This window comes from Rana temporaria, chromosome 1 (assembly GCF_905171775.1).
Source record: "Rana temporaria chromosome 1, aRanTem1.1, whole genome shotgun sequence".
Classification (NCBI taxonomy): Eukaryota; Metazoa; Chordata; class Amphibia; order Anura; family Ranidae; genus Rana; species Rana temporaria.
The window spans coordinates 283,773,770-283,801,305 of NC_053489.1; the positions used below are offsets into that span (position 1 = coordinate 283,773,770).

The following is a 27,536-nucleotide window of genomic DNA, read 5'->3' on the forward strand; positions in this document are numbered from 1 at the left end:
GGGATATGTACACGGACGGCGCATGCACCGTTCGTGAAAACCGTCAATCACGTCGGGTCACCCCCCATTAACATAAAACACGCCCCTCATCCTCATTTGAATTAGGCGCGCTTACACCGGCCACATTTACGCTACGCCGCCGTAAGTTAGGAGGCAAGTACTTTGTGAATACAGTACTTGCCTCTCTGACTTAAGGCGGCGTAGCGTTAATACGGTACGCTACACCGCCTTAAAGATGCGCACCCCTACATGAATCTAGCTAATTGTGTTTTTTTTCAAAATTGTCGCTCTTCTTTTGTTTATAGCGCACAAAATAAAAACCGCAGCGGTGATCAAATACCACCAAAATAAAGCTCTATTTGTGAGAAAAAAGGATGTCAATTTTGTTTGGGAGCCACGTCGCACGACCGTGCAATTTTCAGTTAAAGAAAAGCAGTGCCGTATCGCAAAAAATTGCCCGGTCATTGAGCAGCCAAATCTGCCGGGCTGAAGTGGTTAAACCCAGGGTGGATTGTTTTTTTTTTTGTTTTATTAACCAGTTCCCGACCACCGCATGTACATATACGTCCACAATATGGCACGTACAGGCACATGGGCGTATAGGTACGTCCCCGCCTTACCTCGGTTCGGGGGTCCGATCGGGACCCCCTCCGGTACATGCGGCGGCCGGGAACGGTGTACGGGAGGTCCGGGAGGAGGGGGCGGCTATTGGTTTCCAGCCGTCCCCTCTCGATCTCCCTCAGCGAATGAGAATGCAGCAGAGCCCTCCCTGCCTGTGTAACTGTAAACACAGGCAGGGAGGAAGTGACGTTTTCTCCCCTCTGGCGGTCTTTTCGTTTGATTCCAGAGGAGAGAAGACGTCAGTACTGTGAGTTGCACCAACAGCACACTGACACAGCACACATAGGCACATAACCCCCCCCGATCACCCCCCCAGCACCCCCAGATCACCCCCTGTCACAGTGTCACTGATTGCAGTGATCATTTATTTTCTGATCACTGCTTTTAGTGTCAGTGTGACAGAAAAAAGTGTCAGGGCAGTTAGGTTTAGGCCCCTTTAGGTCCAGGGTAGCCCCCTACCCCCCCCCCAATAAAGGTTTAACCCCTGATTGCCCCTAAAGTTAACCCTTTCACCCCTATTGCCAGTGTCACTAAGCGATCGGTTTCTGATCGCTGCATTAGTGTCACTGTTGCCGCTAGGCAGTTAGTTTTTTTTGAGGTTCGCCGCCAGGTTTATATAGCGTTAGGTACCCCCATAAATAAAGGTTTTAACCCCTGATTGCCCCTAGAGTTAACCCTTTCACCCCTATTGCCAGTGTCACTAAGCGATCGGTTTCTGATCGCTGTATTAGTGTCACTGTTGCCGCTAGGCAGTTAGTTTTTTTTGAGGTTCGCCGCCAGGTTTATATAGCGTTAGGTACCCCCATAAATAAAGGTTTTAACCCCTGATTGCCCCTAGAGTTAACCCTTTCACCCCTATTGCCAGTGTCACTAAGCGATCGGTTTCTGATCGCTGTATTAGTGTCACTGTTGCCGCTAGGCAGTTAGTTTTTTTTGAGGTTCGCCGCCAGGTTTATATAGCGTTAGGTACCCCCATAAATAAAGGTTTTAACCCCTGATTGCCCCTAGAGTTAACCCTTTCACCACTGATCACTGTATAAGTGTCACTGGTGACGTGGTTAGCCAGTTAGTTATTTAGTTATTTTAGGTTCGCCACCAGGTTTTTAGAAAGCGTTAGGTACCCCCATATATTACCGAATAAAGGTTTTAACCCCCTGATTGCCCCCTAGTTAACCCTTTCACCAGTGATCACCGTATAAGTGTTACGGTTGACGCTGGTTGGTTAGTTTGCTGTTTATAGCATCAGAGCACCCGCCGTATATAACCCAATAGGTTTAACCCCCTGATCACCCGGCGGGTGATATAAATTTAATTTTAGCGCCAGTCAGGGTCTGCGTCACCCCAGGCAGCGTTAGGTTAGAGCCAGTACCGCTTACACCCACTCGCTAAGCATACACCCCCCTTAGTGGTATAGGATCTGAACGGATCGATACCTGATCTGATCAGATCTATACTAGCGTACCCAGCAGTTTAGGGTACCCAAAAACGCATTGTTAGCGGAATCAGCCCAGATACCCGCTAGCACCTGCGTTTTCCCCCTCTGCCCAGCCCAACCCACCCAAGTGCAGTATCGATCGATCACTGTCACTTACAAAACACAAGACACATAACTGCAGCGTTCGCAGAGACAGGCCTGATCCCTGCGATCGCTTACAGTTTTTTTTGAAGCGTTTTCTACATTTGCTTTTCTATAGTCAGGTGCTTTTTTTACCTGTGAATCCTTACCATTGTACCACTAAATTTAGAGTCCAAAATGGCAAACCGAAGGTACAATGATAAGCAGGCCTTTGAGTTCATGTGCATGTCAGATAGTGAAGAGGAGGAGGTCACGCATCTGACAGATTCTGGCTCAGAATATGAACCCATTTACGACAGCGGCTCCATGTCAGATAGCTCGCACGACGAAGTTGAGGTCCCTGCTAAGGCCAGGCGTACCCGATCCCATTCTGATGTTGTTGAGCAGCAAGAACCGCAGGACCCTCGTATGGAGCAGAGATCCAGTACTAGCGCCGCTATTCCTTCTGGTGAATTGGCAAGCACCAGCGGCCTAGTACACCCTGGTCGTTTATCCAGCACTGCAGTAACACTTGGTGACGTGGCGAGTCCCATAAGTGCAGTTGAAGCTGGCGATGTGGCAAGCACAAGTAGTGTCCCGCTGCCACCAAGAAAAAGACAGAGACAGGCCCGTCGTGCCCATAGTGCCCTTCCTGTAGAATTTGCCTATCCTGATTGGGTCCCCACCACTTCTACAGCACCTGTACTTCCCCCATTCACTGGCCAACCCGGTATTCAGGTGGATACAGCGAACTTTATGTCACTTGATTTTTATTCGCTGTATTTCACGGAAGATCTCTATAGATCTATTGTGGACCAGACCAATTTATATGCTGGTACTTACATCGCCGCTAACCCCCAGTCTCGCCTTGCCAAAGAATGGAAACCTCTCGAGGTTTCCGAATTTAAGACCTTTCTGGGCCTTACCCTCAACATGGGCATACACAAATTTCCGTCATTGCGGATGTATTGGTCCACACATCCCATTGACCATATGTACATTTTCTCTGCTCACATGGCCAGGAGACGATACGAGGCGATCCTGCGGTTCCTGCATTTCAGTGACAATGCACTTTGTCGTCCACGTGGAGACCCTGAATTTGACCGGCTCTACAAAATTCGGCCCCTCGTAAACCATTTCAACGAACGTTTTGCAGCCTTGTTTAATCCCCAGCAGGTTGTATGCGTTGATGAGTCCCTGATTAAATTTGCTGGCCGCTTGTCTTTCAAACAGTACCTTCCCAGCAAGCGTGCCAGATACGGGGTCAAGCTCTATAAGCTCTGTGACAGGGCCACAGGCTACACATGGAGCTTTAGGGTTTACGAGGGAAAAGATAGTCAGGTAGAGCCGGAAGGATGCCCAGATTACATGGGGAGCGCTGGCAAGATTGTTTGGGACTTGGTGTCACCCTTATTCGGAAAGGGGTACCATTTGTATGTGGACAATTTTTACAGCAGCGTGCCACTTTTTAGCCACTTATTTGATCAACAGATTGGAGCATGTGGCACCGTGCGACCTAATCGCCGGGGCTTCCCCCAGCGGCTTGTAGATGCCCGTGTTAGGCCGGGGGCGAGAGCCTGCTGCAGATGTAAAAATTTGCTCGCTGTGAAGTGGCGGGACAATAGGAATGTTTTCGTTCTTACCACCCTTCACGCAGACACGACAGTCCAAATTCGTACGGCGACTGGTGTTGTGGAGAAACCCCTCTGTGTCCACGAATATAACCTTAATATGGGAGGGGTGGACCTCAACGACCAGTTGATGGCGCCGTATCATATTGCCCGTAAGACGAGACGCTGGTACAAAAAAGTGTCTCTACATTTATTTCAATTGGCTCTACTGAATGCTCATGTCGTATACAGAGCTTCAGGACGGAATGAATCCTTCCTTCAATTCCAGAGGGATATCATCACAGAACTCCTGTATCCAGGCGGTATTGTACCTCACCATCTCCTACCAAATGCAGTAAGCCGACTGCATGAGAGGCATTTTTCTTATGTCCTCCCGAGTACCCCTACCCAACGAGCCCCCCAAAGAAAATGTCGTGTCTGTACCAAGCGCGGATTTAGGCGTGACACCCGTTATTTTTGTCCCAAATGTCCTGGCAATCCTGGTCTTTGTATTGGTGAATGTTTTGAACGCTTCCACACACACGTTAATTATTAGTGTAGGGTGAAACATTTCACAGGCTAGGCACACTCACACAGGGTCTCCCAAGATGCCATCGCATTTTGAGAGACCCAAACCTGGAACCGAAAAGTTGAAGTTACAGTTCACAGTTACAAAAAAAAGTGTTAAAAAAAAATAAAAAAAAAGTAAAAAATAAAAACACACAAAAAAATATAAAATAAAAAAACCAAAAATAGTTGTCGTTTTATTGTTCTCTCCCTCTCTATTCTCTCTCTATTGTTCTGCTCTTTTTTACTGTATTCTATTCTGCAAAGTTTTATTGTTGTTATGTTTTTTCATGCTTGCTTTTCAGGTATGTAATTTATTTTACTGTTTTCAGGTACGCCATTCAGCTGTTGCGCGGACTTATTTATCTTGACAGCAACAGCGTTTGCTCCCACGATATATAAAGCCGCGACTCCAGTGCTGTAGGAGGTGATTTCACCACCACAGTTAAAAAAAAGAGCATATATGCCGAAGCATGCGGGCAGCAGGGGCGGAGGAGCGATTTTGCTCCTAATGCCGCGTACATACGGTTGACATTCCTACGGAGGCTTTCCCGTGGAAAAGTCTGACCATGTGTACACGGCATAGAAAAGTCCGACCGTGTGTACGCGGCATAGAAAAGTCCGACCGTACGCGGCATAACTTTTTTGCGGGAGGATGCCCCCATGCTTTGGCATATATATATATTTTAGGCACAGGTTGCGTTAAAAAATGTTTTATTTTTTACTATGTTTTTTTATAGGTATTTGCTTTGCAGGTATGGTATGATCTTACTGTTATACTGGAATGTTACTTTGTTTTAATGTTAACCATCATTTGCTTAGCAGGTACGCCATTCAGTTGCAGTGCGGATTTATTTAGCGTGACAGCAACAGCGTTTGCTCCCACGATATATAAAGCCGCGACTCCAATGCTGTAGGAGGTGATTTCACCACTACAGTTCAAAAAAGAGCATATATGCCGGAGCATGGGGGCATTAGGGGCGGAGGAGCGATTTTGCTCCTAATGCCGCGTACATACGGTTGACATTCCTACGGAGGCTTTCCTGTGGAAAAGTCTGACCATGTGTACACGGCATAGAAAAGTCCGACCGTGTGTACGCGGCATAGAAAAGTCCGACCGTACGCGGCATAACTTTTTTGCGGGAGGATGCCCCCATGCTTCGGCATATATAAATGGTGCATGTATGCCCATCATTAGAAGTGGGTGGATGAAGGGAGGTATTCTAATGGTGGGCATACCCACCGATCAATCTTTTTTTTGTTCAGCCAACAGACTGCATGAAAAAAAAAAAGATTACAATACATGTCCAACAAGAACCATCAACGTACTGGTATGTTGCAGGACTTTGAATGGTTATACCAGAATGATGCCTGCGGGTTTAGGCATCATCTTGGTATCATTCTTTTCAGCCAGCGGTCGGCTTTCATGTAAAAGCAGTCCTAGCGGCTAATTAGCCTCTAGACTGCTTTTACATTCAGTGGGAGGGAATGTCCCCCCCCCCCAGATATAAACGGCGCCATTGAGAATATGGGAAAGCATTTTATCACACCGATCTTGGTGTGGTCAGATGCTTTGAGGGCAGAGGAAAGATCTAGGGTCTAATAGACCCCATTTAAAAAAAAAAAAGAGTACCTGTCACTAACTATTGCTATCATAAGGGATATTTACATTCCCTGAGATAACAATAAAAATGGTAAAAAAATAAATAAATGGAAGGAACAGTTAACAAATAAAATAAAAAAAGCGAAATAAATATATAAAAAAATAAAAAAATAAAAAAAAGCATCCCTGTCCCCCCCTGCTCTTGCGCAAAGACGAACGCAAACGTCGGTCTGGAGTCATATGTAAACAGCAATTGCACCATGCATGTGAGGTATCACCGCGAAGGGCAGATCGAGGGCAGTCATTTTAGCAGTAGACCTACTCTGTAAATCTAATGTGGTAACCTGTAAAGGCTTTTAAAGGCTTTTAAAAATGTATGTAGTTTGTCGCCACTGCGCGTTTGTGCGCAATTTTAAAGTATGTCGTGTTTGGTATCCATGTACTCGGCCTAAGATCATAATTTTTATTTCATCAATAATTTGGGCAATATAGTGTGTTTTAGTGCTTTAAAATAAAAAAAAGTGTATTTTTTCCCCAAAAAATGCGTTTGAAAAAACGCTGCGCAAATACTGTGTGGAAATTTTTTTTGCAACACCTACCATTTTAATCTGTAGGGCCTTTGCTTTAAAAAAATATATAATGTTTGGGGGTTCAACTTTACTTTCTTGCAAAAAAATAATATGTTTTTATGTAAACAAACAGTGTCAGAAAGGGCTTTTTCTTCAAGTGGTTAGAAGAGTGGGTGATGTGTGACATAAGCTTCTAATTGTTGTGCATAAAATGCCAGGACAATTGAAAACCCCCCCAAATGACCCCATTTTGGAAAGTAGACACCCCAAGCTATTTGCTGAGAGGCATCTTAAGTCCATGGAATATTTTAGATTTTGACCCAAGTTGCGGGAAATATAAATATATATATATATATATATTTTTTTTTGCGCAAAGTTGTCACTAAATGATATATTGCTCAAACATGCCATGGGCATATGTGGAATTACACCCCAAAATGCATTCTGCTGCTTCTCCTGAGTACGGGGATACCACATGTGTGAGACTTTTTGGGAGCCTAGCCGCGTACGGGACCCCAAAAACCAATCACCGCCTTCAGGCTTTCTAAGGGTGTAAATTTTTGATTTCACTCCTCACTACCTATCACAGTTTCGAAGGCCATAAAATGCCAAAATAGCACAAAAAAAACCCAAATGACCCCATTTTGGAAAGAGGACACCCCAAGGAAACTGCTGAGAGGCATGTTGAGTCCATTGATTTTTTTTTTTTTTGTCCAAAGTGATTGAATAATGAGAAAAAAAAAAAAAAAAGAAAAATGTGTCACTAAATGATATATTGCTCACACATGCCATGGTTATATGTGGAGTTGCACCCTAAAATACATTCTGCTGCTTCTCCTGAGTACGGGGATACCACATGTTTGGGACTTTTTGGGAGCCTAGCCGCGTACGGGACCCCGAAAACCAAGCACCGCCTTCAGCATTTCTAAGGGCGCAAATTTTTGATTTCACTCCTCACTACCTATCACAGTTTCGAAGGCCATAAAATGCCAAAATAGCACAAAAAACCCCCAAATGACCCCATTTTGGAAAGTAGACACCCCAAGCTATTTGCTGAGAGGCATGTTGAGTCCATGGAATATTTAATTTTTTTGCCCCAAGTGATTGAATCATGACCAAAAAAAATTAAAATAAAAAAATGTACAAAACATTGTCACTAAATGATATATTTCTCACACATGCCATGGTTATATGTGGAATTGCACCCCAAAATACATTCTGCTACTTCTCCTGAGTACGGGGATACCACATGTGTGGGACTTTTTGGGAGCCTAGCCGCGTATGAGACCCCGAAAACCAAGCACCGCCTTCAAGATTTCTAAGGACATAAATTTTTGATTTCACTCACACAAATCTTGAAGGCAGTGCTTGGTTTTCGGGGCCCCGTACGCGGCTAGGCTCCCAAAAAGTCCCACACATGTGGTATCCCCGTACTCAGGAGAAGCAGCAGAATGTATTTTGGGGTGCAATTCCACATATAACCGTGGCATGTGTGAGAAATATATCATTTAGTGACAACGTTTTGTATTTTTTTTTTTTTTGGTCATTATTCAGTGACTTGGGGCAAAAAAATTAAATATTCCATGGACTCAACATGCCTCTCAGCAAATAGCTTGGGGTGTCTACTTTCCAAAATGGGGTCATTTGGGGGGGTTTTGTGCTGTTTTGGCATTTTATTGCCTTCGAAACTGTGATAGGTAGTGAGGAGTGAAATCAAAAATTTATGCCCTTAGAAATCCTGAAGGCGGTGATTGGTTTTCGGGGTCCCGTACGCGGCTAGGCTCCCAAAAAGTCCCACACATGTGGTATCCCCGTACTCAGGAGAAGCAGCAGAATGTATTTTGGGGTGCAATTCCACATATAACCGTGGCATGTGTGAGAAATATATCATTTAGTGACAACGTTTTGTATTTTTTTTTTTTTGGTCATTATTCAGTGACTTGGGGCAAAAAAATTAAATATTCCATGGACTCAACATGCCTCTCAGCAAATAGCTTGGGGTGTCTACTTTCCAAAATGGGGTCATTTGGGGGGGTTTTGTGCTGTTTTGGCATTTTATTGCCTTCGAAACTGTGATAGGTAGTGAGGAGTGAAATCAAAAATTTATGCCCTTAGAAATCCTGAAGGCGGTGATTGGTTTTCGGGGTCCCGTACGCGGCTAGGCTCCCAAAAAGTCCCACACATGTGGTATCCCCGTACTCAGGAGAAGCAGCAGAATGTATTTTGGGGTGCAATTCCACATATGCCCATGGCATATGTGAGAAATATATCATTTAGTGACAACGTTTTGTAAAAATTTTTTTTTTTTTTTTTTTTGGTCATTATTCAATCACTTGGGGCCATAAAATTAAATATTCCATGGACTCAACATGCCTCTCAGCAAATAGCTTGGGGTGTCTTCTTTCCAAAATGGGGTCATTTGGGGGGGTTGTGTGACATCTTGGCATTTTATGGCCTTCAAAACTGTGATAGGTAGTGATAGGTAGTGAGGAGTGAAATCAAAAATGTATGCCCTTAGAAATCTTGAAGGCGGTGCTTTGTTTTCGGGGCCCCGTACGTGGCTAGGCTCACAAAAAGTCCCACATATGTGGTATCCCCGTACTCGGGAGAAGCAGCAGAATGTCTTTTGGGGTGCAATTCCACATATAACTATGGCATGTGTGAGCAATATATCATTTAGTGACAACTTTGTGCAAAAAAAAATCAGTTTGTCATATTCCCGCAACTTGTGTCAAAATATAAAATATTCCATGGACTCGACATGCCTCTCAGCAAATAGCTTAGGGTGTCTACTTTCCAAAATGGGGTCATTTGGTTTTTTTTTTTGCTATTTTGGCATTTTATGGCCTTCGAAACCTTGATAGGTAGTGAGGAGTGAAATCAAAAATTTGTGCCCTTAGAAATGCTGAAGGCGGTGCTTGGGTTTTGGGGCCCCGTATGCGGCTAGGCTCCCAAAAAGTCCCACACATGTGGTATCCCCGTACTCAGGAGAAGCAGCAGAATGTATTTTGGGGTGCAATTCCACATATAACCATGGCATGTGTGAGAAATATATCATTTAGTGACAACTTTTTGTAAACATTTTTTTTTTTTTTTTTTTTTCGTCATTATTCAATCACTTGGGACAAAAAAATTAAATATTCAATGGACTCAACATGCCTCTCAGCAGTTTCCTTGGGGTGTCTACTTTCCAAAATGGGGTCATTTGGGGGGGTTTTGTACTGCCTTGCCATTTTAGCACCTCAAGAAATGAGATAGGCAGTCATAAAATAAAAGCTGTGTAAATTCCAGAAAATGTACCCTAGTTTGTAGACGCTATAACTTTTGCGAAAACCAATAAATATACGCTTATTGCGATTTTTTTTACTAAAGACATGTGGCTGAATACATTTTGGCCTAAATGTTTGACTAAAATTTAGTTTATTCGATTTTTTTTACTTTTTGTTATAAGAAAAATCATTTTTTTTCAAAATTTACGGTCTTTTTGCGTTTATATCGCAAAAAATAAAAATCGCAGAGGCGATCAAATACCATCAAAATAAAGCTCTATTTGTGGGAAGAAAAGGACGCAAGTTTCGTTTCGGTACAACATTGCATGACCGCGCAATTACCAGTTAAAGCAGCGCATTGCCAAATTGTAAAAACACCTCTGGTCTTTAGACAGCGTATTGGTCCGGAGCTTAAGTGGTTAATCAACAAAAGTGGAGTTACTCTTTAAACAATAAATAGAACAAAACAGACTGATACCACACATGCAATGTAACATAAGTAACGTAATACAAGACTAAAATGAAATTACGCAATAGCACATGCGATCACTTGTCATTTACCTTCTCCTTCGTTATAGATTTGCCAATTAGTTATGCTTTCATTAAGCATTGATTTGTACTACCAAAGGAAAAATTGTCATAAATATGGAAATTGGAATATAAGAAATGTAGTGAAAAGAACAGAAAACCATTTACCTGACGCCATATTCATGGTCTTTGATTCTCCAGTGACTTATGAAGAAAAAAACTTCATATGTTGTGTGTTCCTCTCTATGGACGCCTTTTCCCAAACTGGTTTGACTTGTTTCTTAACAGCGGAAATTGTATTAACCTGTGTACATTTCAAGCTTATGTAGATTATATTCTCTCCTGTTTTATTTAAATCTGCTGATTTCTGTTTCTTGCTATATCTCTCTGCAAAAGAAACATTGCCTAGCCTCTTTATAGATATGTTATCTAGCGGTTACACACTGTGCAAATATAACCTTTGCCCCTGGCAGTGTTTTACTGCAGTAACAATAACCTTTTATAGTTTCACATAGTTTTTACTCAGCAATGGGAAAACACACAGGGCTTACATGCAGTTTACATATGAATGTGATCTGCTTGTCTGAGGCTACCTGAACATATCCAATGAAGGGAATAAAAATAAAATCTAAAATATCTGTAAATTGTTACAGTGCTTGAGCCTGGCGATGGGTCACTCAAGAGCTGATCGCTACCTGGTGAGAGGCAGAGGGAATTTACAAGTAAGTTGCATACACAGACATACTGGGTATTTAGTAGACAAGTGCAGACAATAATAAATCTTCTCTACCAGCAGTTTCACAAGCTGCTCACCTCATAAAAGAGTAAAATCAGCAGATGTCCCCTTTGGGGATAATGAAGACACCTGGCATACTCTGCATGCAAAAGACCTCCTCTGGTGAAAAGCTTCTTATTTGGGTTCCAGGAACCCCGATCGTCTTGCCCATTAGATTTTATATGGAAGAAAAAAGCAACATCTAGTGCTATCCATTTCAAATAATTTTATAATATAAAAGGTAGTAGATACACAAATAAAGCACAATCAGCTTGTGCAAACTGCAAGGCATTGAAACATCCAAATCTCTAAATGGCCGTGGTATGACGTTGGTACACAAACTCCGCCCCCTAGATGCATGTCGTCAGGGTGTTGACTTCTTCTTTATTTGTGAGTGTATCTACTACCTTTTATATTATTAAATTATTTGAAACAGAGAGCCCATCAGTGCTGCCCCATCAGTTCCCATCAGTGCTGCCTCAACAGTGGCCATCCGTGCAGCCTCATCAGGGGCCAACAGTGCAGCCTATCAATGCAGCCTCATCAGTGGCCATCAATGCAACCTCATCAGGGGCCACCAGTGCAGACTATCAGTGCTGCCTCATCAGTGGCCATCAGTGCAGCCTCATCAGGGGCCAACAGTGCAGCCTATCAATGCAGCTTCATCAGTGGCCATCAGTGCAGCCTCATCAGTGGCCATCAGTGCAGCCTCATCAGGGGCCAACAGTGCAGCCTATCAATGCAGCATCATCAGTGGCCATCAGTGCAGCCTCATCAGGGACCATCAGTGCAGCTTCATCAGTGGCTATCAGTGCAGCCTCATCAGGGGCCACCAGTGCAGCCTATCAATGCAGCCTCATCAGTGGCCATCAGTGCAGCCTCATCAGGGGCCACCAGTGCAGCCTATCAATGCAGCTTCATCAGTGGCCATCAGTGCAGCCTCATCAGGGGCCACCAGTGCAGCCTGTCAGTGCTGCCTCATCAGTGGCCATCAGTGCAGCCTCATCAGGGGCCAACAGTGCAGCCTATCAATGCAGCATCATCAGTGGCCATCCGTGCAGCCTCATCAGGGACCATCAGTGCAGCTTCATCAGTGGCTATCAGTGCAGCCTCATCAGGGGCCACCAGTGCAGCCTATCAATGCAGCCTCATCAGTGGTCATCAATGCAACCTCATCAGGGGCCACCAGTGCAGCCTATCAGTGCAGCCTCATCAGTGACCATCAGTGCAGCCTCATCAGGGGCCACCAGTGGAGATTATCAATGCAGCCTCATCAGTGGCCATCAATGCAACCTCATCAGGGGCCACCAGTGCATAATATCAGTGCTACCTCATCAGTGGCCATCAGTGCAGCCTCATCAGGGGCCATCAGTGCTACTTCTTCAGGGGCCACCAGTGCAGCCTATAAGTGTTGTCTCATCATTGCTGCCTCATCAGTGGCCATCAGTGCAGCATCATCAGTGGCCGCCAGTGCAGCATCATCAGTGGCCATCAGTGCCGCCTTATAAGGGGCCACCAGTGCAGCCTATCAATGCAGCCTCATCAGTGGCCATCAGTGCAGCCTCATCAAGGGCCACCAGTGCAGCCTCATCATTACCCATCAGTGCAGCCCCATCAGTGCGGCCTCATAAAGGGCCACCAGTGCAGCCTATCGGTGCCCATTAGTGTAGCATATCAGTGCAGCTTAAGAGTGCCACATCATTAGTGGCAATCAGTGCAGCCTCATCAGTTTCATAATATCACTGCTTTTTAGTGTATATGAATTATGTATGGATTATAGCACAGAGCATTTTCCAGTACCTGAATTTTCACTGAATGTGGGCTGTTTGAGTTTGCATTGATTTCAGCATGCATGGAGCACTTTGCAGTACATGAACTTTCATTTCAGCATGCATAGAGAACCTTGCACATGCTGAAATCATTGCAAACAGTCCACATTCAGTGACCTGCTCCATGCATGCTGACATCAATGGAAACTCATTAAACAGTCCAGATTCAGTGAAAATTGATGTACTACGTGAACTTTCAATGAATCTGAACTGTTTAATGAGTTTGCAGCATGGATTCGCTTTATTAGGAGGTCAGCAGCCAATTTTTCTATATATCTTGATATACAGTATATTATGTTGATTTTATTTGTTGCACTGCACTATTGATAGTATTTCTGTTTTGTAAAAGTGAGTCGAAATCACTGTATGGTGTTATACAGTAGCTAGCAACATATTGAGATTTTTTATTCATGTTATTGTTTAATCACTTCAATACCAGGCACTTATGCCCCTTCCTGCCCAGGACAATTTTCAGCGCTGTCGCACTTTAAATGACAATTGCGCGGTCATGCAACATTGTACCCAAACAAAATTTGTATAATTTTCTTACCACAAATAGTTTTCTTTTGGTGGTTTTTGATCACCTCTGCGGTTTTTATTTTTTTGCTGAACAAACTAAAAAAGACCAACATTTTTGAAAAAAAAAATTTTTTTTGAGTTTTTATCATAAAATTTTGTTTTCCCCTTTACTGACGGGCACTGATGAGGCGACACTGATGGGCACTAATGAGGTGCCACTGATAAAGTGGTACTGATGGGCACTGATGAGGAGGCACTGATATGTAGAATTGATGGGCACTGATAGGTGGCACTGATATGCAGTACTGATGGGCACCAATAGGAGGCACTGATGGGCACTGATTGGCACTGATAGGCGGTACTGATTGGCACTGACAGGTGGCACTGATGATGAGGTACTGACAGGTGTTACTACTGGGCAGTGATTGGCACTATGGTGGGCAGTGATTGGCACTATGGTGGGCAGGGATTGGCACTGTGTTGGGCATTTGCATAATTTATTATTGGGGCACTGCTGGGCATGGGATTTGTACATTTCAGGGGGCTGTGCTGATAATCGATGTGCTGATTATCAGCACAGACCCCCCTCTGATAGGGAGACCTGACGATCACCTCTCCCTATAAGCGCAAACCGAAAAATGCAGTTTACGACACTTCCTGGTTCACGCGATGATCAGCTGTGATTGGTCACAGCTTATCACGTGGTAAGAAGCCTCTGACAGAGGCTTCTTATCACAATCAGAGATGCGGGGTGTCAGACTGACACGCCGCTGTCGTGATTGATGCACTCTTCGCTCCCTGACGTTATCCTGCTGGACGTCAATAGACATCCAGTCAGGATAACACAACCACTTTCCGGACTTCAGCCCCGGAGGATTTGGCTGCACAATGACCGGGCCATTTTTTTGCGATTCGGCACTGCGTCGCTTTAACTGACAAATGCGCGGCCGTGCACCCAAACAAAATTTACGTCCTTTTTTTCCCCACAAATAGAGCTTTCTTTTGGTGGTATTTGATCCCCTCTACGGTTTTTATTTTTTGCGCTATAAACAAACAAAGCAAAAGAGATTATTTTGAAAAAAAAGCAATATTTTTTTACTTTTTGCTATAATAAATATCCCCAAAAAATATATATAAAAAACAACAAATTTCTTTCTCAGTTTAGGTCGATATGTATTCTTCTACATATTTTCGGTAATCAAAAACGCAATAAGCGTATATTAATTGGTTTGCGCAAACGTTATAGCGTCTACAAAATAGGGGATAGATTTATGACATTTTTATTAATATTTTTTTTTACTAGTAATGGTGGCGATCTGCGATTTTTATCGTGACTGCGACTGCACTCATTTAAAGCGAAGCTCCACCCTAAAGTGGAACTCCTGCTGATCGGAACCCTCCCCCCCTCCGGTGTCACATTTGACACCTTTCAGGGGGGAGGGGGGTGCAGATACCTGTCTAAAGACAGGTATTTGCACCCACTTCCGGCCACAGTCTGTGGGCAGACTGTGGGCAGGACGTCACCCCCCCCCCCTGTTGTGTTCTGGGAACACTCGGCTCCCAGAGCACAGCGGGAGCCAGTCAGCAGGCGCAGCACGACTCGCGCATGCGCTGTAGGGAACCGGGCAGTGAAGCCGGAGTGCTTCACTTCCTGGTTCTCTCACCGAGGATGGCGGGGGGCAGCAGAGTGACGAGCGATCGCTCGTCCTCTGCTGCGGATGGCGCTGGACTCCAGGACAGGTAAGTGTGCCGATATTAAAAGTCAGCAGCTTCAGTATTTGTAGCTGCTGAATTTTAATATTTTTTTTTCAGCGGACATCCGCTTTAATGGGGATTGGGAGTTATACTCTGTACAAGTTAACTAACAACTAGCTTCCTGACACTAATACTCAACCATATACAGGTTCTCAACAAGACAATACACAGGTACTCGTAATACACGTGCACTCAAAGCACTTGTGCACTCACAGTCCACGTGAAATCACAGCACTTGTGTACTCACAGTCCACATGCACTCACAGCACAAATGTGTGCTTATTTTTATTTTTTTAACTAAACTTAGGCTTTAAGTCCCTTGACCCATTGTCTTGTCCCATGAATGTCAAATTATGTATAAATATGCATACTTTTAAAACCAGAGATGTAACATTCCAGGCACAAATTAAAATTATACTGGAAGAAATATGGAACCTACCTGTAATTATTTTCAATGCTGTGACTCGGAGCAACATGTATTTGAAAGTCAGAACTCCTGATCTGCATACCTGTCTAGAGTAGCGAATTCCAAAATTGTTGGATTAGTTGTAAGCCTTGATATTTCTGCCAGTCAAGTATCCAACAATTATTTATAAAATTAAAGTGGACAAAACCTAATTGCAGTGTAATACATTGAGTTAAAAAATAAACTATTAAGAAATGAACCTCTTGGGACATAAAATGCATCTAATCTCTATGCACAATAAACATTTTATTTAATCTATAATTTTAAATATTAAACATGTGAATTAAAAGTATTTAAACTATGTATTATGCCATTACAGTTTAACGGATCTGTTCACAGAGCCTCTTTCTAGATGCCCGAAGACCTGTACGTTAGCAAATAGAGTAGAAGGTTAATTATGTGTTATGTCCTTTAGCACATATTTTTGTGGCTTAAGAGTCCATTAATTGGCATCAAAGTTAATTTATGTTCTGATTTTTTTTTCTAGTCGAAATCTTTGTAAAATCAATGTCAGCATGAGAAATTGTTCATGCCGGGTGATTTCCTCCCCAAAATATTTATGCACTCTTAATCCAAATATTATAACATTCTGTGCCGCATGCCATTTTAAAAGGTGTAAGAGTGTAAAACCAATGTATATTAAAAAAAAAAAAAAGTCAAAGAGATTACAATCAATTATAATGCTTCCTAATTTTTAAGAAGTTAATTCTTATTTTATAACAGTGTCATAAAAAATTGCTTTTAAAGTTATATTAACCACTTGCTTACTGGGCACTTAAACCACCTTCGTTCCCGGAGCAATTTTCAGCTTTCAGCACTCTCACACTTTGAATGTTAATTACTCAGTCATACAACATTGTATCCAAATGAATTTTTTGTCCTTTTTTTCATACAAACAGAGCTTTCTTTTGGTGGTATTTGATCATCTCTAGACTTTTTATTTTTTGCGCTATAAATGAAAAAAGGCGACATTTTTTGAAAAAAAAATAATTTTTCTTAGTTTATGCGATACAATTTAGCAAAATATTAATTTTTCTTCATAAATTTTGGGCACAATTTATACTGCTACATGTCTTTGGTAAAAAATAACCCAAATTAGTGGATATTATTTGCTCTTTGTGAAAGTTAGAGAGTCTACAAGCTATGGTGCAAATCATAAAAAAATTATCACACCTGTTGTACCGGTGCCTATCTCATTTCTTGGGGCCCTGAACATGCCAGGAAAGTACAAATACCCCCCAAATGACCCCTTTTTAGAAAGTAGACATTCCAAGGTATTTAGTAAGATGCATGATGAGGTTTTTAATGTTGTAATTTTTTCCCACAATTCTTTGCAAAATGAATATTTTTTTTTTTTTTTTTTCCCCCTCACAAAATTGTCATTGTAATAGGTTATTTCTCTCACAAGGCATGTGTATACCACAAATGACACCCCAAAATACATTCTGCTACTCCTCCTGAGTATGGCGATACCACATGTGTGGGACTTTTTCACAGCCTGACCACATACAGAGCCCCAATATGCAGGGAGCACCATCAGGTGTTCTAGGAGCATAAATTACACATCTAACTTGTTGACTACCTATTACACTTTTGAAGGCCCTGGAGCACCTGGACAATGGAAATGCCCACAAAGTGACCCCATTTTGGAAAGCTAACACCCCAACGTATAATCTATGAGGCATAATGAGTCTTTTGAACGATTCATTTTTTTCCAAACGTTTTTGGAAAATGTGGAAAAAAAATGAAAACGCTATTTTTTTACGCAAAGTTGTCCATTTATAAGATATTGCCAACACATAGCCTGTACATAGCAAAAATTACACCCCAAAATACATTCTGCTACTCCTTCTGAGTATGGCGATACCACATGTGTGGGACTTTTTCACAGCCTGACCACATACAGAGCCCCAATATGCAGGGAGCACCATCAGGTGTTCTAGGATCATAAATTACACATCTAACTTGTTGACTACCTATTACACTTTTGAAGGCCCTGGAGCACCTGGACAATGGAAATGCCCACAAAGTGACCCCATTTTGGAAAGCTAACACCCCAACGTATAATCTATGAGGCATAATGAGTCTTTTGAACGATTCATTTTTTCCCAAACGTTTTTGGAAAATGTGGGAAAAAAATGAAAACACAATTTTTTTATGCAAAGTTGTCCATTTATAAGATATTGCCAAAACATAGCCTGCACATAGCAAAAATTACACCCCAAAATACATTCTGCTACTCCTCCTGAGTATGGCGATACCACATGTGTGGGACTTTTTTACAGCCTGGCCACATACAGAGCCCCAATATGCAGGGAGCACCATCAGGTGTTCTAGGAGCATAAATTACACATCTAACTTGTTGACTACCTATTACAATTTTGAAGGCCCTGGAGCACCTGGACAATGGAAATGCCCACAAAGTGACCCCATTTTGGAAAGCTAACACCCCAACGTATAATCTATGAGGCATAATGAGTCTTTTGAACGATTCATTTTTTTCCAAAAAATTTTGGAAAATGTGGAAAAAAAATGAAAACGCAATTTTTTTATGCAAAGTTGTCCATTTATAAGATATTGCCAACACATAGCCTGTACATAGCAAAAATTACACCCCAAAATACATTCTGCTACTCCTCCTGAGTATGGCGATACCACATGTGTGGGACTTTTTCACAGCCTGACCACATACAGAGGCCCAACATGCAAGGAACACCAACAGGTGTTCTAGGGACACATAGCATGCACATGACAAGAATTACACCCCAAAATACATTATGCTAAGCAAAGGGTAAACAAAAAAATGTACCTGTGGTTTTAGTAGCGCAGTTGTCCACGGGACGATAGCACTGGTCCAGGCAGCAGGCAGGGACTTGGTCAGCAAAAGAAAATGCAATTGTCCAGGCAACAGGCATGATGGCATAGGTCCTACAGGCAGCAGGCAGAAGTAGGGCCTCGTTCAGGACAGAATGGGGACAGGGGTAGAGGCTTCTCCCACCCAAATCTCTTTGAAGCCTCCGGGCAACCAGACCCTAATCTAGAATGAGAAAACAAACAATAGTTTTCTTCATCCAGAAAAACAATTCTGGAGCCCCTCACATGTGAGACCCCTGTGCTATGAATCCCACTAGTCCACTGGCAGGGTAAAAGATCAGTTCAAGAGGCAGGCAAAAAGAATGGTCAAACAGTCCAAGGTCAGTTCCAGATCAGGCAGAGGTATAAACAGAATCGATAGGCATAAGCGTGGTCAAATAACAGTCCAGGGTCAGTTCCAGATCAGGCAGAGGTATAAACAAAATCGGTAGGCAGAATCGTGGTCAAATAACAAGCCATGGTCATAAGCAGAGGTATAAGGGGTGTGAAGGTAAATGGCAGGAAGGGACTAATAATTTAGTGAGGAATGGTAAATGCGGAAACAGTCAACTACGCGGAGGCCTGGTTGGGAAGGGCATTGGGCACAATAATAAGTGGTGTCTCTTCTCACTCCTCCTTTGGAGCACACCCGGCATTTCTTTTGGCGTTTTTGGCCTGTTGGTTTGGGAGGGACTCTATCTGGGAAGTGGCGCTCGTGAAGTCGGCTAACCACATCGGATCGAATGGTTGCTGGTGGGTTGCTGGGGTATAAAAGGGCAGTGGTGACTTCCTCCTGGTAATAAAGGTAGGATTTGGGTCTTGGAGTGGATTTCCGATAGATTACATAAGTATTATACATGGCCAAATTGAATAGGTAAATAGAAACTTTCTTGTACCACTGGTAAGATCTTCTCGTGGAAAGGTACGGTTCCAGCATCTGGTCGTTCAAGTCGACACCCCCCATGAACTTATTGTAATCTTGAATGCATTTTGCTTTCTGGGTTTGCCCATTCCTCCTCCTGATGGTAACAAATGTGTTTTTGTGGATGGTTGAAAGAACGTACACATCCCTTTTGTCCCTCCATTTCATGGCCAGAACTTCCTCATTGCGTGCACTCGCCGTCTCCCCTTTTTTTAATTTTTTGGTGACAAGGCTTTGAGGAAAGCCCTTCCGGTTCGACCGTACGGTGCCGCATGCTGGTGTCTTTTTTCTGTAGAGGTTTCGGAACAGGGGCAAACTTGTGTAGAAATTGTCCACATACAAGTGGTAGCCTTTCTCCATTAGTGGGTTTAGGAGTTGCCAAACAATTTTCCCGCTGGTCCCAATGTAGTCTGGACAATTAGGGGGGTGTAGCTGGCTGTCCTTTCCTTCATATATGTTGAAGGCATAGGTATATCCAGTGGCACGGTCACATAATTTGTAGAGCTTCACTCCATAGCGGGCCCTTTTGGAGGGAATAAATTGCTTTATGCCGAGCCTTCCAGAAAACTTTACAAGGGACTCGTCAACACAGATGTTTTGGTCCGGGGTAAACAACTGGGGGAAAATTTGGGAAAAATAATCAAAAAGTGGCCGAATTTTATAAAGTTTGTCAAAATTTGGGTCATCTCGGGGAGGGCACTGGGTATTGTCACTGTAATGTAGGAATCGCATTATCATTTGATATCTGGACCTGGGCATTTTTGAGGAAAAGACGGGCATGTGATAGATGGGGCGTTTTGACCAATAGGAACGTATTTGGTTTTTGTGGTTTAGTCCCATACAAAATACGAGGCCCAAAATTTTTTTAAATTCCTCCACTGTTACGGGTCTCCACTCGAAGGGACGGGCATAATAGGACGTGGGGTGACTGGAAATAAATTGTTCGGCATAGAGATTGGACTGGGAAACAATTGAGGCAAGCATGTCGTCTGTAAAAATTAGATTGAAAAAATCGATCGGGGCGAAATTTTCTGTGTCCACTTGGACTCCTGGCTGGGCCGTGAAAGGGGGAATGTTGGCTTCTCCTGAATAAGGAGGAAGCCACAAGGGGTACTGAAGGGAATAGGGAAGGCTGGCATGGGACCTACTGGTACGTGACCTTGCTTGATGAGGTGTTGCGGTTCTGGTGGATGAAACACGGGTGCTGGTGGATGGCACCACGGTGCTGGTGGATGGCACTGCCTCCTCAGCAATACGCCTTCGTCTGACGGGCAGACCCTCCTCCTCCTCTTCCTCTTCTTCCTCTTCCTCCTCCTCTTCCTCCTCTTCCTCCTCTTTCTCCTCTTCCTCCTCTTTCTCCTCTTCCTCCTCTTCCTCCTCTTTCTCCTCTTCCTCCTCTTCCTCCTCTTTCTCCTCTTCCTCCTCTTCCTCCTCTTCCTCCCCCTCCTCCTCCCCCTCCTCCTCCGATGTCTCTGTTCCACTGCTGACTACCGGCTCGTAGTCAACGTCAGATTCGGCGCCTGAATTTGCGGAGGAATCCGAATGGAGGAGCTCCCCGTTGCTCCCATCGGCCGCAATAATTTCATACGCCTCCTTGAGTGAAAATGACCGTTTAGCCATTGTTGTTGATGACACTGACAGGTGTCACTGATGACACTGACAGGTGTCACTGACGGCAAATGGCACGGGCAGGTGGCACGGGCAGGAGGCACGGGCAGGTGGCACAGGCAGGAGGCACGGGCAGGTGGCACAGGCAGATGGCACGGGCAGATGGCACAGGCAGATGGCACGGGCAGATGGCATGGGCAGATGGCACGGGCAGATGGCACAGGCAGATGGCACGGGCAGATGGCACAGGCAGATGGCACGGGCAGATGGCACAGGCAGATGGCACGGGCAGATGGCACAGGCAGATGGCACGGGCAGATGGCACAGGCAGATGGCACTGATGGCAGATTGCACTGGCAGGTGGCACTGATGGCAGATTGCACTGGCAAGTAGCACTGATGGCAGATTGCACTGATGGCAGATGGCACAAGCAGGTGGCAGGTGGCACTGATGGCAGGGGCAGGTGGCACTGATGGCAGGGGCAGGTGGCACTGATGGCAGGGGCAGGTGGCACTGATAGCAGGGGCAGGTGGCACTGGCATGAATGCACTGGCAAAGGGGGCACTGGGTGATTGCACTGGCAAAGGGGGCACTGGCAGGGACTGTTGGCACTGTAATAACTCTTTTTTTTTTACTTTGAACTGTTTTTCTCACTCACTGATGCTTCTCTCCTCACACGCGGTCTGTGTGTGAGGAGAGAAAGCCGGCGATGAGAGATGATCTCATTTGTTTACATTTGAGATCATCTCTCATTGGACGGCTAGATCGAGTGCTGAATGGCCGCTGTGATTGGCCATTCAGCACGATCTGTGATTGGCTGTGTCCGATGGACACGGCCAACACAGTTTTTACCCGCGATTCGCGATCGAGGGGACCCGCAGGAGCAGGTAAGTACAGGACGTCCACGGACGTCCACCTGGCACTTCAGATCTGCGCTGCGGACGTATTTTGTCTATAGCGCGGATCTGAAGTGGTTAATTTTTGAACCACTGGCAATCCCATTTTAGCCCCATACTGTATAGATGTAGCAAATAGTATGAAGCATTTGTGTGTATATTAGATGCTGATATTAATATAAAAAAATTGCGTTTGGAGCTCTAAAGCTCCTTCTTCAGATATCATGACAGATATATGGGCCAAATTCTCAAAAGAGATACGCGGACTTAACTCAAGTTTTCTAAATTTACACGGCGCGTATCTTTGCGCCCGATCTTCAAAACGAGTTAAGCCTAGATTTCCGGATTTTCCGTCCTACCTAAAATAGTTACACCTGCGCATCCCCGGGCGCAAATTACGCTAGTCTCGCCGCTGTTTTTGATAGGCAAAGATGCAAATGAGGGAGTTAGGGCGATCCACAAAATTAAGTGTGTGCGGCGTATTTTCCGCCCTGTGCGCACCTGTTAGTTTCCCTGTGTAAATTTCCACATTATAAAAGCAGCCCTAATTTTACACATGCCGTGGAAGGGTTTGCTGAAGGTAGTGACTAGAGCTATACTTGTGAAGGATCTGTCTGGAAAAATGCCTGGGACATCAATGATTCTGACGGCACTTGCCACCTTACAGGCACAAAGGAGGAGGAGGGCACAGAGGAGGAGGATGAGGGCACAGGAGAGAGTTTATCGGCCACGGCGTGATCTGTTTCAAATGCCAGATTATGAAGTGTATGGCAACTTCAGGTTTGATAGGGAAGCCATCCTGGAGCTCACCCAACTACTTATGGAGGATCTTATCACCTCAACCAGACGCTCCCATGCCCTGCCACCTCTACATAAAGTTATGGCAACCCTCCATTTTTTATCTACAGGCTCATTCCAGCGTGCATCTGGAGGTCTGGCTGGGATGGTGCAGTCGACAATGAGCCGATGTGTCCATCAGGTGGTCCCTGCCATACTGCGGCGCATGACCAACCAATTTGTCAAGCCCACCCAGGAGGAGCAGCGTCTGCAAGCCATGACTGACTTTTACAGCATTGCTGGCTTCCCAAGGACCATCGGGGCGATAGATTGCACGCATGTGGCACTACAGCCCCCCCATGAAACTGAACACCTGTTCAGAAACAGAAAAGGGTGGCATTCCATCAACGTCCAGATGATTGTAGATCCCCATGGCCTCATCTGGCACGTTTGTGCCAAGTTTCCAGGGTCGTGCCACGACAGTTTTATTCTACGGCAGACCAAGATCTACCAAGACTTGGAGATGAACGTTTATGGAGACAGCTGGCTGATTGGTGAGTGACATTGGTGTCAGGTATGCCCCCCCCCCATGATGCAGACATCACAAGGGGCACATGCATGACTAATATCCTCCTGTCTTTTCCCTTACAGGTGACTCTGGATATGCGTTGGGACCCCATCTCATGACCCCTTTTAGGAACCCCCAAACACCCGGAGAACGCAAATTCAACGAGGTGCACATCCACACCCGGTCAATAGTAGAGCGGACATTTGGCCTTCTCAAGTCCAGATTCAGATGCCTTGACAAGACTGGGGGTACACTCTTGTATTCCCCAGACTTTGTCTGTCAAATTATTGGGGCATGAAAAACAAAAAAACTGCGCTACAACACAAAAAGATCACCAAGGCAGCAGCTAACGTGTGAAGTACACAAATAAACATAAAAGACAAAAAGCCGCGCCAAGAATAGATTAATAAAGTCCACTATTAGTAGATTATAAACGATGGATAAAGTCTATGGTTTTTGAAGCAGAGGCAGGGTGGCACTCAATGATACAAAGACACTTGTTCCATATAGTGTGGCACAACGATGTAATGATGGATGTAATTCCTCCAACACCCAGTGACATGCATGCAGTTTGTGAAATCCTCCACCTGAAAAACAAAGCCTCTTACCAGACGGTAAGAACTCAAAGCGGATGGCTTTAGCCCAGCCTCGGCCTTTAATTTCTCCAGGGATCACGGATCAGGAGTCCGCAGTGTCACAATCAAAAGATCACAGTCGCTCCATAGGAGGAAATGTATAAAAAAGACGCATATAGCGTAATACAGTACGGTACCAAGATTTATTAAAACAGTAGTCTACTTACATCAATGTTGTTTAAAACAGTCATGTGTTAAAAATTGAACAAGCCGGCCGGCAAACAGGAGCCCTTCCTCCCGAGCGTGGTGACGTCACTGACGTAGCCTCCCAGACGCGTTTCGTCACAGGTGACGTTATCAATGGGGGTTTGGGGCATGTTGCATCCTTCATAATTTTGCTCTGAGAAGGGGCCTGCATGTTGAGATATGTCCTGACCTAACCCCCCACCCAGGCAACCCCCCCCCCAACCACTTCTACCCGGTCTGCTGAGGGCCAGGCAATAAAGAGACAACTGGCTGAAGGCATCTTTGCCCAGTAAATGGACCTTAATTCTCTTTTTTTTTTTGGTTTGACAACAAAAACTCACAGAGATTATGTGACCTTGAGCCCAGATTCACACTGGGTGCGATTTCATTCGATTTGAGATGCGATTTCACATGTGAAATCGCATCTCAAATGCCGCCAATTGTTGGCAATGGCGCCGTCCTAATCGGTGCGACGCCGCATCTGCGGCGCTGCACCGATTTCAAAAAGTAGTTCCTGTACTACTTTTTGCGATTTCGGGCCGCGATTTACATAGACATCTGTGCAGAAACCTGCACAGATGTCTCTTAAATCGCGGCCAAAATCGGGACTGCCGGCGGGAGTGAAATCGTGCGAGTTCAGCTGAACTCGCACGGCTTCACTCCCGCAGCCCAGTGTGAACCAGGGCTTAAACATTTACTTGCACATAAAACGCACATTACTTATATGACAATGAGAATGTCTTTTTTTACACAAAACGCACATTAATTATCTCACAATGAGAATGCATGAATGCACGCCACTGTGGTCCCTAGCACAGACACATCACATGCACATCGAATTGGATTAGATCCAAGTACCCCCCCCCCTTTGGTACTTGGGAGCAGTAACGCCCCGCCACGGCTCCAATTATGTCACTGTGCATTCATACACCATTCAGGAACCTGGGATGACTTCTCTCTGGTCCTGGGGATCCCTACTCCACCAAAACTGAGGGTGACACCCTTATGTTATCAGGAATGCCACCCCCCACATTCACACATCATTCACACACATAAACCAAATCATAAGTACAGTATAAAAAACAAAACAAAAAAAAACAAAAAAAAAGTACCCCTGCAACTTACTGATGCTGCCGAGTGCTCCTTCTGGGCTGACCACGGGCACGGGCACGGCCACGGCCACGGCCAACTGGGGGATCTTCACGGGGGGGGGTCTGTGCAGGGGAGGGAGTATCTTCACGGGGGGGGGGGGGTCTGTGCAGGGGAAGAAGGAGCCTCCCCTGGTGTCTGTCCTCCTGCTGGCCTGCCCTCCAAGGCCACGCTATCCTTGTCAGACAGGCAGTGATGTCAGCCGTATTAGCTTGGCCAGCCCGGGTATTGGCCTGCACAGCCCGGGTATTGGCCTGCACAGCCTGGGTCAGGGCAGTCACCTCCTGGGCCACGCCTGTTGTGGCGTTCCTCAGGTCCCACAAACAGGTGATGATCCCCACTGAGTTGGTGGCCACGTCACCCAGTGAATCCCTCATTAAACCCAGGCTGTGCTCCACCTTGGTCATTGTTTTTTTAATTTCACCCAGACTGCGGGTCTGCCGGGCATTGTCCCTCAGCAGACTGACCGGCAGACGCTCAAACCCCCCCCTGGTTTCCGGGGTCGGCCTCCTACTTGCCCCTGAGGCTTGTGGCCTTGGAGGAGGGGTTGGAGTGACCCATGGGGGCTGCTGCATGTTGGAGGAGGGTTGATGCAGTCAGGCCACCCCTGATGGTGGCCTGACTGCTGGGAGCCTCTGGGGTACCCTCAGGGGATGACTCAAAGGTCCTATCTTGGCCCATCAGGATTTGCTGGCCAATTACAATATTCTCATCTTCCTCCCCCTCATCCTCCTCCCACTCAACATCCAAATTAGGGGAGTTGTGGGCACTCCCCTCCCATGGCGAATCCTGCCCTTCTTGGGACTCAGCATCAGCCTGTCTTGGGGGTGGTGCAGCAGCCTGCCCTGATGGGCCAGCAACCTCCTGCCCTGATGGGGCTGCCACCTCCTGCCCTGATGGGGCTGCCACCTCCTGGGCTGATGACCCAGCAACCTCCTGGGCTGATGGGGCTGCCACCTCCTGGGCTGATGACCCAGCAACCTCCTGGGCTGATGGGGCTGTCACCTCCTGGGCTGATGACCCAGCAACCTCCTGGGCTGATGGGGCTGCCACCTCCTGGCCATCTGGGGAGGACACAAAACAATCACAGGTTGGTGGATCCAAACACTTGGCACATCTTCCCTTCCCCCACCCACACATGCTAATCACCAGATAGAAAAAAAAAACTTACCTGTCCTCACAGGAGCATCAGAGTCAAAGCCAGGCAGGCCCACCACCTGCTGTGGGTGGAAACACTGGGCCACTGCCCATTCCTCCTCACTCATCCTGACTGGGCAGGGTCCCCCTCCTCCAGTGCCCCTGGTATGGGCATGCAGCGTTGCCAGCTTGTTCCGGGACACGCTCTTCAAATCGTTTATTTTTTTTTGGATTCCAGCGATGGTCCTGGTCTCCCCCCCCCCCCGATCGGTGATCTTTTTAAGGATCTCCTTCCTCCTGGCCGGGGTGGTGTTGTGGCTCTCAGGGCCATGGAGAAAGCGCCCATATTTTATGATGCCCTGAGCAAGAATATGCTTCTCTGCCACTGAAAAATTTAGCTTCCTGCGCTTGGTGGCCATCACAGACACCACCCAGCAACAGGAAACTCACCCAAAAAACAATCAACAATACACACACAACAAAGAAAAATAAACACAGCAAAAAAAAAAAAAAACACAAACAGACAGCTACTATAAATTCAAAAACAAACAGGCAAAAAAGGGAAACAAAAAACAATCACACACCAAAAAACAAACACTTATCAAAAACAAACACTTATCAAAAACAAACAGGCAAAAAAGGGAAACAAAAAACAATCACACACCAAAAAACAAACACTTATCAAAAACAAACAGCCAAAAAATCAAAACAAATAACAAATTATCAAAAACAAACACCAACTAGACTCTACAACTCCTCAACAACTTTTCTCACAAACAAATCTTACCAACAAACACTGACAAACGTTCAAAGCAGAAGCAACTTGCTTTAGGAAGGGAACACAGGGAAATACTTTTGCAAGGGAAGTGTGTGTGACTGGGGCTATTTAGACACAGGGCGATCCTCAAACTAAGTACTCTTGGCCTTTTACCTATCTCACTGTTTGCGATGAGCAAAGTTCTGCACATGCCCAGTGAGGTCCAGATTCGTGCGCGCATGCGCAGTACGGCCGGCCCTTCATTTGCATGGGGTCACGGCTCATTACAATGAAGCACGCCCACTTCCTTCCCACTTGCCATAACCACGCCTTACGCCTCGGAATTTAGGTTACGGATGGCGCAATTTTGTGCGCAAATGCG

At 45.2% G+C, this 27,536-nt stretch overlaps 1 protein-coding gene across 1 annotated transcript in view; it reads right to left on the bottom strand.

Moving 5' to 3' along the window:
* LOC120943189 (cytochrome P450 1A1-like) overlaps positions 1-10,631 on the bottom strand; it is a 48,308-nt gene extending 37,677 nt beyond the window's left edge. The window contains exon 1 of the mRNA XM_040356350.1: positions 10,491-10,631. Coding sequence (XP_040212284.1) covers positions 10,491-10,506 — 16 coding nt within the window. The 5' untranslated portion in view covers positions 10,507-10,631. The remainder of the gene's footprint in view (positions 1-10,490) is intronic.
* Positions 10,632-27,536: the final 16,905 nt, after the last annotated feature.